Source organism: Lactuca virosa, chromosome 4 (assembly GCF_052849685.1).
Source record: "Lactuca virosa cultivar CGN04683 chromosome 4, Lactuca_virosa_CGN04683_v6, whole genome shotgun sequence".
Taxonomy (NCBI): Eukaryota; Viridiplantae; Streptophyta; class Magnoliopsida; order Asterales; family Asteraceae; genus Lactuca; species Lactuca virosa.
In genome coordinates this window covers 178,306,956-178,321,168 of record NC_136429.1, presented here as the reverse complement: position 1 = coordinate 178,321,168, position 14,213 = coordinate 178,306,956, and the positions used below count along the sequence as shown (strand labels likewise).

The 14,213-nt window shown below is 32.0% G+C and overlaps 1 protein-coding gene across 1 annotated transcript; it reads left to right on the top strand.

Annotated features, from left to right (window-relative positions):
* Positions 1-2,103: 2,103 nt before the first annotated feature.
* Positions 2,104-2,980, top strand: LOC145105395 (F-box protein At2g35280-like). The gene is made up of 4 exons (XM_079042509.1): positions 2,104-2,219; positions 2,312-2,471; positions 2,564-2,708; positions 2,904-2,980. The coding sequence occupies exons 1-4, from the start codon at positions 2,104-2,106 to the stop codon at positions 2,978-2,980; spliced, it is 498 nt and encodes a 165-aa protein (XP_078898635.1).
* The last annotated feature ends 11,233 nt before the right edge of the window (positions 2,981-14,213 follow it).

Genomic DNA, 14,213 nt, shown 5'->3' with positions numbered 1-14,213 from the left:
AAACAAACCTTTTCATAATGAATTAAAAACTTTAAATCCGTCATGGAAATTTAATCAAACTAAATGAAACATTTTTTACTTTAGTTAATTTAAAAACAATATACATACATAAATTAAATAACAAACAATATAATTTAACTTCTTTTTGGTAATTTGAACCATATATATAATGAAAATCTCATATGCGATTTATCGTTGATTACATGACCACAAATTTTGCATATGCAGTTACACACATAATAAGATCATATCAAAAATAGATTAAAAGTAAATAACAATAATTCCAACCCTAAATCAACATCATTGAAGGACCGTGTTTAGGAACTCCTTCTTCATCTTAATGTTTCTAGACAAGATTATCATATAATCTATTAAATGTTGATTCTGATCTCTCGTGTTTGACTTCACCACACCCATCTTGTATTCTGCATCCATTATATCGTCGGAGACTTCCTCCTTACAGAGCATCTAGAACTTCGTTGATCTTTGTCTCGTCATTCAAAAATTGTCAGAGAAGAGCCTCCATTACTCTCATTTTTTATTCCAAACTTTCTAGGTCTTCTTGAATGATGGCGATGAAATCTTCATTCAAGGTTGTGTTTGATGCAAGATAAGCCATTAATTTCGTTTACAGATGTAGCTTTTTAATTACATTGAATTTAGAGAATATGGTTTACAAAAGGAATTGTTATTATTTTATATATGGGTAAACAGTGTGTTAATGTGGGTAGATAACTAGTGGACGACATTATGTTATATTATTTATGTATATTCACTATTCCAACTAATACCCATATATATATATATATATATATATATATATATATATATATATATATATATATATATATATATATTAATTACTATAGACCTTTTAATATCTGTCCTTTATTCCTATAAAATCCCCCACATACGCATAATATCTACCACCATATCTTATACATCTTACTTCATTCCAAACTAATGGCTTCTTCATCAAATGCTAACAATTCTTCAGATATTGTCTGAAGTAAAGAAGCTTTCTCTCACCAAAAGTATCGATGATGAGTACTCATGTATTCACGTGAATGCTATCAAAGCAAGGCTTGATACTTCCATACAAAATCGTGAGGAGAAGAAAAGGAGGATCGAGGCAACTAAATTGATTCACAAAGATGTTGTATACAAATATCTTGATGATGAGATCAAGGCGGAAACACAAGAAGTAAAATATCTCGAAGACCTTGTTGGCATGATTTAAATGATAAATAAGAAATTTAAGGAGCTTAGTAAATAGATTAGATCTTAATTTTTATTTGAATATGTTTTCATTTTAATATTTAGACTTTGTTATCTACTTATTATTTTTTAATATAAAACTAGTTCTTTTTATTCTATACATGTTCTTCTAACATTAGATTAGTTACTTTGATGATGTTAATATATATTTCAATTTTTTATTCTATGTGGTTCTAACATTTTTATGTCAATCTTGTATAATTTGTTATTATGATTCATATTACAATCATATATTGATAAACAATTTAAAAAGCAAACATGAAATTGATAAAGATAAATATAAATACAAATATAGTTTGAGTTGATTTGTTTTAACAAAAAAAACCCTTTGTAATCCAACATTAATGATTGTATTTACAAGGGCAATTAGTTCATTCTGTCATTAATTGATGGGTTCTTGATACGGCATAGATAATTGCACTGGTTGTTTACTCAAAAAGGTAATTTTTTTAATAATGTGTTTTGACAAAAATACCCTTAGTAATCACATATTTGGAATTATTTCAAGGGAAATTTGGTCTTTTTGCAGTCTACATCTTTTAGGCGCCATGATGTTTCCGACATCGGACGCCAAAATGTCATTTCAATTCTTCAAACCCTTTCGAATGTCTGCAATCTTCCCGAAGATCAAACTTTCGACTATCAAAGAAAACCCCAAAATCGTAGATTGATAATCGCTCTCAAAATCGATTTTTCCCAACGTTATTGAAAGCGGTACTTAGTCCACGATCTGTGCATGAAAGTAGGTTTTTTTTCTTAGCCTGGTATACACTGTATTTCTTAAAAATTGATATCAACTTATGAAATATGTATTTTGTAAGTAGAATGTCGAATACAAGATGTTGTACTTCGTTGCATGATCTACCAGTAGAGATTTTGACTTGTATTATTGTAATGTTAGGGTCAGAATCTGCAAAAGACATCATATCTACAAGAATTTGGCAATTCTCAATACACATTAACTTATGAATGTATATTTGATGAAATACAACTTGATTTATTTGTTATTAACTGTATATTTCAATTTCTGAAGTTCTAAAATGATGTATGCATCGGGGGAAGAAAGTGAAGTGTTCAAAGAATCATCCCTCCAAATGTTTGAAGGGATGGGTCCCAAATATCTTAAGGCTGATGTATTTATACACAAATGTGCAACACATAAAAATATGGATGTTATGTATAGACAAGGAGTGGTATGTGTAATTTTAGTAATTTTATGTAATTTGATTTAATTTATTTTTAGTGTCATTGGTCTTAATATTGGTATTGTTTTATCTGTTAACAGGAGGCGTGCGTCTGTAATGACAATTTTGATTTTGGTATGAGTTTCCTGGGTGAGGTAGGAGATGAGGATCGTCTCGAGGCAATATATTTGTTTGGGATGATCCGTATATCAAGAGGGCCTCTTGAGAGTGATGAAGTTGTGAATAGTATGTACATTACAATTTATGTATAGTTAATTAACACATTTTCATAGGTTGTGCAATGTATTGGCCACATAAATCTTTAAGTTAGTATTAATGTCAAAGACTAGATTTTAGAATATTTAGTGTTCTGTTTTATTGTTTGCAATACTTATTGAAACTGCTACATTGGATTGATAGTTTTTTAATGTATACTTGTAGGTAAGCAACTACTTGATTCAGATTTCGTTTTTAGTCCGGAAGATGGATTATTCTCAGGTTTTCCTGAAAGTGTCTGAGAATTTTGGAGAGTATAGATGTTGTTCATAAACTTACAACGGATAACATCACATTCGAATATGATAAGGAGGATCATTTCATTGATGGGGTACTATATGTTGGATTAGATGAGGATGACGACCTACAGAGGTTTTGCAATGTGTGTCGTTGGTTCGTAGAGTGTGGTAAACTTTGTAGGATTATTAGGTATTTAGTTGATCATCATGAATCATCAGAAAATAGTTTGTAATACTCTTTGTATTGTACATATATATTTCTAAATTAGTTTGTAATACTCTTTGTATTGTACATATATTTCTAATTGGATGCATGTATATCTTTTGGAAGACAAAAGAAATATGGTTTTAATTATTAAGTATTAATGACTTTCAATAGTGTTTATATTAGTTTAGTTAAATTTAATTGGTGTGTTATAATTATCATTTCAATCATACATGTTAATTTGGTGTAGGTTACTTTATTGACAATGTGTGTATTTTATATACAATTTTATTTTGTCTAGTTTGTTATTTTGTTAATAAATACTATAATAAAGTTTCTATGTTTGTTATCACCTATAATTATGTATTTAATTTCGTTAATAATTTCATGCATGTTGCTATATTTAACATTTTCAAATATCGAATGATATCTACCAAATACTTTGACCTAGTATCTAATAAAATCATTCAATACACATTTGTGATATGGTATGGCTATTCGAAATCCATACAACCGCTTTGAAATAACAAGTGGAAAAGGCATAACGGTAGGCAAGCTATTAAACACGTTCAAGTTCAGTCACTCGTATAGTTATGAGACCATATGTACCAGATTTTTGCTACACTGAAATCATGTGAGACAAAATCCATTTTATGAGTTGGAGACATACACATTCACTTTAATTGACGATATATGACATTTTGGCCACTTTGTTCGTGTGTGTGACGTATATTTGTCACTTTTTTATGTATAGAGTAACTAATGCTTTGAACTCAATCATATATGGTCACTCCTGCAAATTAATAAGTAGTTGAACGTTCCTCCAAAATCCGTCAGTTCAATTCAGCTACTTAATTATTAGAAGGTGTGACAATATAGTTTCGAATATTCACTCGGTGGAGACCTTCAGCTACTTCAAATATCGTATGAGTAACTGTTCGTTTTCGACGTCGATTGACCAAAGCCCGTTATTGTAGTAGTGTTGGATTTGATGATTTGGGTAACAAGCTCCATGAACCCTAGAAATCTAATTCTGGGATATTGAAATTGATGATGAAATTGGATTGTATTCTATGACCTAGATGATGTTTGATGACAATGAATCCAATTGGAATACTCAATCACATCCATGATGGTAGAATGTTGCATAAACATGGATTTTAGGTAGTTTTGGGAAAAATATGATGACATGAATGGATTTTATGCATTAGGGTATACTAGTTGAGAAAATGAAGTTCATAACCATTAATGGATGCTATTATATGCAAAATAATAAGTATTGATTGATTATTAAATGAATCCATGGAGTTTGTACTCATAAAGGCATTTTATGAATCTATTGATAACTATATAATAACTGACATCAAAGAAATAAATGACATTTATGAACATGAATTGACACTCTAGAGATGAAATTGGAACATAAAAATGAAAGGATGCTAGTGAAGCTCTAGTTCTAGTGATTGTTTTTGCTCAAAGGGAAATTTGGAACATGGAATGGAATTAAGGATTCCATAATTATTTTATGTGCTTACAATGAGATTAATGGTGGTTTTATATACTTGACAACTTTCATATGAGTATTCAATGAGTTAGGAACAAACTATATGAGTTTTAGAATGTACAATAAGAAACTAGACTAGTTAAATCTCCATTTAAAGTTTGAGGGTCTTTATGTTCTTAAAAGGATTCAGTGAGCACTTATTGGATTAAGTGGAGTTTTTTAATATGATAAAACACCTCCTAATCATGTGTGAGGACCTATACGGATGGTACAAACTGATTTGGAAAAGGTCTTCTAGAACTATGCAAAGTAGAGTGTTATTTTGAGAAAAATTGAGTTGTGTATGTGTAGACATGAAAACACGGCTGCGAATTTTTCATGCCTTAATATCCACAACCGTCTCTGTTAGAGATTCACTTGTTTTCTTTATAACTTTTGCACACCGACTCAGATTTATGCACGGTTTTCGCATACACTTATATTTTTTACATGATGAATTGTTTGAAGCAATAAAATTTGGTAATGGAACATATGAGGGGTATTTTGGTCATTTTAATTACTTTTGTCCGTATATTATATAATTAGTGTTTGAAGAGTTTTGTTCTAAGGAAAAGAACTAGAAAAGGACTAGCTAACCTTCTTGTGATTAAGGTGAGTACGTGTTGGCATTTTTTCCACTTTGGGGCACATGGAAAAATGATTTTATGATAATGAAATACTAATGTTTTGATATATGAAACATTTTGAAATGAAAGTGTTAAATTCTTTTGGAAAGAATGCCTTGAAGGCAAGAATTTTATTAAAAGCAAAGAACGTTTTAGAAGAATGACTTTTTGATAACGTGTTTGAAATGTTTTGAAATATAGATGCTTTACTTTTGAAATGAGTATTTTGATACTAATATATGGAATGTGTAAAGTACGGAAAGTAATGAAAAGAATATATTGCTCGAACCACGATGTCCCCGTAACATAATATATAGGAATCTATCGGGGTGACGCCTTCCCTTCACAATATAGATTGCCTAACGAAAATGATGCATTGGTGGACTGATTTTGTTCTTTCCACCTTGGTATAGACTTAGGGGTATTGCTAGACCCTATGTATAAAAATGACAACGGTTTAATACTGAAATTGGCCCATAACGATAAAAGGGAATGTAATGTGGAAAAATGTCTTATGAAATGATATTATATGTTTTGTTATGTTATGTATGAAATGAATTTCATGAATATTTTGAAATGATTTCAATAAAAATGTGATAAAGGTTTTAGATCACAAACTCGCGTATCTCACGAGACATTATTGGCTTACGTATCTCTTTTTAATGCCATGTATCCCATGTTATACGCAAGGATGGAGTGATGATTGATAGAAGCTAGATGTTGTGTCATGATAGATGGAGAAGAATTTGTTGAGTTCCTTAATACTGGTATGGATGTAATTCTTATTTGTTTGTTATGATTTGTATGATGCTTAATGGTAACACACAAAGTTTTAATTGCAAATATTTTTTTGGGACCAGTTTTTATTAAATGTGGGTTAATACCGGAATGTTTTTATAACCATAGTATTTAAAAAAAGAGTTCGAAATTTTTTGGGTGTTACAGTTAGTTTAAAAAGTAAAAAAATAAATAGCTTCATCATCCTATGTTTAGGGGTTTGTATCTCATTGAATATACAACAAAAAAATGCATTTAAATTGTCTAAATTGTAGGTTAAATTGTGAAATACAAGCTGGAAAAAACTTCAGGCCAATGGGACAAATAACGAAGATGCTATGACAATTCAAAATAGAACTAAAATTCTACAAACATGTTGAAGCAGAAAACTCAAATTCAATACCTCTTATTTAGGAGCTTGTATCTCATTGAATATACAGCCAAATAATTCAGGTAACCTGTCTAAACTGTAGGTTAAATATCAGGACAATCAGATAAATAACAAAGATGCTATGACATTTCAAAGTAGAGCTAAAATTATGCAAGCATATTGAATCAGAAAACTCAGATTTAATACCCCTTGTTTAGGAGCTTGTATCTCACTAATTATACAACCAAAAATATGCATGTAAGTTGTGTAAACTTTAGTTTAAATTGTGAACTACAATCTAAAGCTAAAATTCTGCAAACATGTTGAAATTAAAAAAAAAACAAAAAAAACGAATGGAATAGGGGGTTATCTTTAACTTCAAACTTGTCAAAAACATTTTCCAAGTCTATCGTGATCTTTAATAACTCAGATGTGGAGTTTCATCGGGTTGGGCAATTGTTGCACAAAAACTTCTTGGATTTCACTTTAAGTTCTTTCATGCATTATTTAAAACTTTGAATCCGTTGAGTGGAGTTTTCTAATGTATCTTACAACCATTTGCATGCATCTAATACTACTTTGTTGTTGATCCACCCCATCCTAAACAATAAGGTTAAGTGTGTGGGCCATATATCTTATGTTTAGTTTTTTCCCCCATCATATGAGCTTGGTAGTTTTTCATTAGAAATTCGATTATTTTATCGTTTGTACTAGCCTTCTATACCATTATTGTCATTACATTATTGATACCCTTCCATTGAATACAATTAAACAACAAGCGCCTAATGTTTTCTCCCTTATGACTATTTAATGGTTTAAAGTTAATAATTCTTTTGTACATCACCCAATCATCATCAATAAAATAGGCATGTGACCACTATATATCTCACCCTTTAACATGAGCTTGTCCATGTGTCGGTGGTTCAATGCACATTAGTTGGGGGATAACTAACGAACTTAGTCAACTTAGTCGTTTCTTCAACAAAGTAATCGACGAATCTTTTTGTAATTATGATTCTACTTAGCAAAACCACTTTCTCGTTTAATGTGTTAGTGTACGCAATAAACAATTCTTTCTCTACAAACTTAAAGGGTAGTTCACCCTCTACAAACAAGTTTAACAAAACGTTTTTTATTCTTTTGTCCTCATGTTTTCAAGTGTCAATATTATCCTCCCTGTTTCCTTCTTTTTTGAATTTTAAAGTGTTTTGTTTTTCTAAATTTTTTTGGGTTATGTTTACAATTATTCATATGTTTATTCATACTAGAAGTACCATTTTGGTTTGAGTTGGCTTTGAGCAACATAGGACACCATTTCACTTTGCATGTGTAACATTTTCAACAAAAAACTTCATCAAATTCTTCCCAAAAAGGTGCCTTTGGTTTAGATTTTCTTTTCCTCTTGTTTGTTGTTTCACTTGGTCCCGCATTGCTTTTGTTTTGAGTGTTGTCTACCAAGATATCTTCATCATCAATCTACAGCACAATAACACATTGAATTTATATAATAGAATATGTAATTTTATAGATCATCATAATACATTAAAATATTGAATGATTGAAAGCTAAAACATAACACACTGAAACAATAGAAAATTGAGTGGTATATTAACATAACACATTGGTAGATTAACAATTTTAACAGAACACATTCAGTTTACTATAATAGAATATCAATGTACTTTTATGCATCAACATATCACATTCAAAGAGTAACATAACACGTTAAAAGAATAGCATTTGAGTATAGTATATTAACATTACACATTTATAGCTAAGCAATTGAGTAGAGAAATAACATAATGGGTGTTTACTTGAGTTTCTTGACTTGGAGCCCAATTATCCATAACTTGACTTTCAATGTGTGAGTTTCGTAACTTGAATGCTTGGTGGTGAAGACTTGCCCAAAAAACACTAGAAGAAGGGGGGACAATTGCTGGAAAAAATGTTCAGAAGGGGGAGGGGGGACCGATTGTAGAGAGAGCGAACTTCGTATGCGATCAAAATTCAGAAGAGTTTTTTGTGTTGTGCGATATTGTGATGCATGCGTAATCTCCAGTCGAGGGAAAAAAACTTTTCACTTGTCGGTTCTAGTTTTTTAGACCAGATTAAGCTCAAAATAGGTGGAACCACACCTGATATACTCGATAACCGATTAAGCCTAATGTACATAACGGAAACCGAACCAAATATGCTTATTCAGCCTCAACCGGTTCCGTTCCAATTTTTTAGTCGTAAGATTTTACCTTTTGTGTTAATTAATGAATCTAATATGACATAACTTAAGTTGGTAAGCTAATGTTTCCTTTGAGAATGACTAACCAGATAAAAGACAAGTTCTAATCTTTTCTTAAGAACTAGTTGTGAGACCCGTATATTATACGGGTTAAGTAAAACAAAATGTTAAATACAAATGATTAAACGGTAAGAATTTGAAATTTAAAATAAGTAAAATTTATGAAAAAATAATAAAAAAAACATGCAAAAAAATAAATTAAAATTAATTGTAACAAAATGTTAAGGTTTTAACTGTAAATTTATTTAAAATTGAAATTGAAGTTTGAAATTTGAAATTTGAAATTTAAAATTAATATAATCACTATGGTATGTTTAATTTATAGAAACTAAATTAATGATATATTGAAAAATAAAAATTGAAGTAAATGACAAGTGGCAAATAAATATCTCAAAATTATGAAAAAATGACATTTGGCAAATTAAATGAGAGTGTGACAAGTGGCAAAAAAAAACCTTCATTTATTAGAGAGGATGTTGCACATATTTTCTTTGTGTTTCTATTTACCAAATGTGTTGTTGATTTATAATAAAAACATTATTTCTTATAGACACAATTTGTTGAAAGACATAGATGGGTTTTCAAGGAATAAATCTCATAGAGTAACAAAAGACCAAATGAATATACCTTTGACATATGTGAGGTATAAGGTAGTTCAAGATTGGAAGACAGTAATGGAAGAAGATGTCTAGCATGAAAGATAAGAGCGTTTCAGATGAGCCAAAGACGACTTCCTAGAAAACCACTTAAAAGGTTGTTAACTGTATTAAGTACAATTGACAACATCATATTTTCATGGATTTAGGCAAGTCATCCTTGGCTATCCAAATAGCTCTTAAATCTTCATACAAGACCTCTCTTCCTCGCCCTTTTCCATCCATCATTGCACTTCTTCAACACAACTATATTTCTCAAAAGATAACAAAAGAGCTCATAATTCCCAAATAGTTTTAAAATTCAATAGAAGTTAGTCTTTGCACTTTGAACAATAAGACGAATGCCCTGTGTCTTTTATATCCATGCATGCGTCTTAATGTCACACATTACACTCTCCATTGATATGCTTGTAGTTCTTCAATGACATCTATATATAAAGGAGTCAAGAATGAAAAGATGTGAAGTTGCAACAAGTATTGTTCCTACCCGTACACTTACCATAGTCAAGATGTCCACTTGTGAAAAATGCATCTTTTTTTTTTCTTTCTCGAACATTTTCCTAGTTAATCAACATATCCATAAAAGAATATATTCTAGCCATTAATTTCATTGACATCCATCTAGATACATCTATTCATCTTGGTAGTTCACAAAGTTATCCAATAGACAATAGGTTATAGAACTTCACTTATTTTTATCTTAATGTACCTAATAATTTTGACTTTTTGGTATTCAATTCCAAGTTGAAAAATATTGACCTCCTACTCAAAGATATTTCATTATGTTTTTTTTTTCCTTATTCTCCATGCATGTGTTTAAATACAAATCACAAATAAGGTATTTTGGGATGTTGATTTTGGTTTTCCAAGGGTCAACCCTTAGTGAACTTGTTCCATTTTGACTTTCAAATTGACATTTTATTCGATTATATTTATTTATTCGTTATTTCATATTCTATTTTATATATTATAATGTTGTATCACACTAAAATACTTCAGAAAAACTCTTACATGATAACAAAGAGTTGATGAGCAAGACATTTATTAATTGGCACTTTTAACCTTAAGACTATTATTCTACGATAGCATTTTACGTATTCGCCAATAAAGTATAAGAAATAGATGTATTTATTTATGTTAAGATGTCACTAAACACACGTGTAACTGTATATTGACTTATTCTGAAAACCAAATAAATTAGTATAACCCACAAAATGAAATTTTAACCAACCGATCGAATCGAATGTAAATAACTTTACAAGCTTCATGTAGCATTATTCCAAGCTTCTTGAGTTCAAAAGTGCATTCAAGAAGAGGGCCCTCATTTATATGGAATAATAAAGATGCAAGATCTCCTAAAATGTCCACTTATATAAATATATGAAATGAAATAATAATATAAGACGTTTGAATAGTCACGCAACAAAATGATGGTTAATCTTGACTTGCATCATAAATTTTTGATGTAATATCTACCGTTAGCTCCTAATTTTATTGAGTGATTCTTTCATCTTTGAGTGAAAGTTCATATTTTAGAGGTATAATTTTTTTTAACGGCTAGTTGACCCTTGATATTTAATTCCTAATTTCATTGTGCTCTCTTGAAGTTAGGGTTTGAGATGAATAAGGGATAATTAGTAATTGTTAGGCATGTTAGGTATGAAGTATCATAATTAATATAATATTTATCAACTAATATTCAAGTATTAGATACAAAACTAATCAAGAATTGCGATACATTATAAAATGTTAGGGTTTATGTTGTTAATTGGAGAATTCGGGGTGATTAACCCATTAGGATGATTTGAAGAGTAGTTATATATTGACATTATCTACCACAAGAAGGAACTAAAGCATCAATTGTTGGAATTGAATTAAATAAGTTGCCCTAATGAGAAAATTTGGAAAATGGTAACGTTACGTTGGCGTCTTTTCAACTCTAGAATGGTACTCAACAACCTAGAATTGGTTTGGAATGTGAATATTGGTAAACTACTTGCATAGTTATATTCTTAATTGGCTTAGACCTCGTTGATTCGAGAATAATGAAACCAAGGTGAGTTCATGATCTATATATATATATATATATATATATATATATATATATATATATATATATATAAGGTTAATACTTATATAAACATCCTTTTAAATACTACTCATACATAGCTGTGCATAAATATCAAGTTCATTTTTTTTTTAAATCTCATCCGGAGACTAGTAATCAAATTTCTTGTATCATATGATACTATTAATCAACATCATATTATTACGTTTTATTAATAAGGATATATCCGTTATTACAGTAGATTTAAGAAAAATACGAATTTTTTTTAATCAATATAAATTATAAACATAATTATGTTGGAAGTCATTTATGGAAATGGAAAGTCTTTCGCTTTATGGAGTAAATTACATGAATGGTCCTTGTGGTAACTTGCTTGTTTGGTTCTAACCATTTTTTAATTTGGATTATTCTTATAGAGTATAGTATATTTTTGTTGCGTCGTTGGCCCATGAAAGACATAAAAAAATTTAAAAAAAAAAGAAAACTATTTTACCATTATTTATTTGTTTTTTCAAAAATTTTATTTCTTAAATAATTATATAATTTTACAAAAATCTTGATGGAACTCCGAGGCATTCCTCATTCTTGGTTATCCCCACTTCTATCCCTTCAACCCCTTTATCTCTTCTGGTACCCTCTTCTTCAACGTTTAAGAAATCATCCCCGCCGACATCACCTTCACCTTCTCCGCACCTCTCCTCACCAGGTGATTCAAATCAGTGAAAGTTGAAAGCTTCAACTAAACAAATCCCTTGCATCTTCGAGCACAGTATCCCTTCCCCCAACCGGTTCCTCCCCATCCTCACCCTCTTCTTCCCTAGCTTCTACCAGTTACGACGAATCTAAAAAATTGAACTCATCCCAATTACCTCTGGTAAGCACCACTTTTCAATCAAATTAAAATTACCCGGAATTAAAATCGCTAGAAGGAAACAGAAAATCAGTCAAATTGGAATTACAAATGAATCATACTGTAGATCGAAGAAGAAAACATCAAAATCAATCAAATTATAAAAGTGCTTATCAAGATCTAATTTAGGGTTAGAAGAAGATACGGAGAAGAGGTGGCGAGATGAAATAATCATTGGGATCGTTGTTTATATTCATTCTCTTTCACCTGAGACAAAAATGGCAGTGAGTAGTCGGAGGAGCAGAGGAGTAGATGAGTTTTATGGAAAAATATATGGTGATGGCTGTTGAAGGTGACGTTGACGATGGTTGTTGAAAGTGGTGTGTGACTCAATGCCAACAATGACACGAGTAACTTTATATATAGGGAAAAGAATTACATTTACAACCCCTCAAATAATAAATGATTATACAGTAAACACTAAATTTACATAAGTCTAATATCCCTCCTCAAGCGAAACTGGTGGAGGTCCGAGACGGAGCATGTGTCAAAATTGCTCGAATTGGTGTCGAGGGAGACTCTTCGTGAAGATATCCGCAACCTGAAGCTTGATCGGCACAAACATGGTGAGGAGTTTTCCCGATGTAACGAGTTCGCGAACAAAATGATAATCCAGATCAATATGCTTGGCGCGCTTATGAGAAACTGGGTTCTGAGTGAGAAACAGAGCACTCTGATTATCACACAGAATGGTTGGACGGCCAGTTGGCAGGGCATGAAGCTCACATAGCAAATGAGTGATCCAGATTAGTTCGGCAGCAGTGTTGGCCATGGCTCGATATTCAGACTCACAGCTGGAGCGAGAGACCGTCGGTTGCTTTTTGGCGCTCTAGGACACAAGATTACCCCCCAGGAAGATCGAGTACCCATACGTGGATCGACGAGTGTCGAGGCAACGGGCCCAATCAGCATCAGAATACCACACTAGGTTCGTGAGCTGGGGCCTGGAAAACGTGAGTCTAAAGGACAGAGTGCCTTTGACGTATCGAATAAGACGTTTGACGGCCTGGTAGTGAAGAACCGTTGGAGCTTGCAAAACTGACTGACTTGATTAACTGCATAGAAGATATCCGGTCGAGTGATGGTCAAATACTGAAGCGCTCCAACAAGAGACCGATAATGAGTGGGATCCGCATATAGTGCCCCAGAAGCAACAAACGAGGTGTTGGCCGCAAGGGGCGTTGAAACCAGCTTAGAATCAAGAAGTCCAACACGATCAACAATGGAGTGAGCATATTTGGATTGACTGAGAAAAAGCCCAGAGGGGAGATGCTTGGCCTCAAGACCGAGGAAGTAGTTAAGTTGCCCCAGATCCTTGATCTTGAATTCTGCGTGGAGCTTATGAATAAACGAACGAATGACCGATGAATCCGAGCCAGTGAGGATGAGATCATCAACGTAAACAAGCAGGTACAAGATGCAGGCACCCCGTTTGAAAATAAACAATGAGGGATCAACGCGACTACAAACAAATCCATTAGCCACAAGAAAAGAACTTAGCCGATGAAACCACGCCCGAGGGGCCTGTTTGAGACCATAGATGACCTTATGGAGTTGGCAAACGTGATCGGGGTAGCGAGGATCAATAAAACCAGGCGGTTGCTTCATATAAACAGTGTCCGTAAGAGTTCCATGTAGGAAGGCATTATTGACATCTAACTGATGTAGCTTCCATTTGTTAATAACCGCAAGAGTCAAGACGACACGAATGGTGGCCGCTTTCACCACCGGGCTAAATGTATGAGAACAATCCGAGCTTTGTGCCGATCAATAGAGCCATCGGCA

What these genes read in the sequence shown, in the direction of transcription:
- LOC145105395 (XM_079042509.1), top strand. Translation starts at nt 2,104, where the DNA reads ATGTCGAATACAAGATGTTGTACTTCGTTGCATGATCTACCAGTAGAG. An exon ending in ATCATATCTACAAGAATTTG is followed by an intron (nt 2,220 to 2,311) that starts GCAATTCTCAAT and finishes CAATTTCTGAAG; the next exon opens with TTCTAAAATGATGTATGCAT. An exon ending in TTATGTATAGACAAGGAGTG is followed by an intron (nt 2,472 to 2,563) that starts GTATGTGTAATT and finishes ATCTGTTAACAG; the next exon opens with GAGGCGTGCGTCTGTAATGA.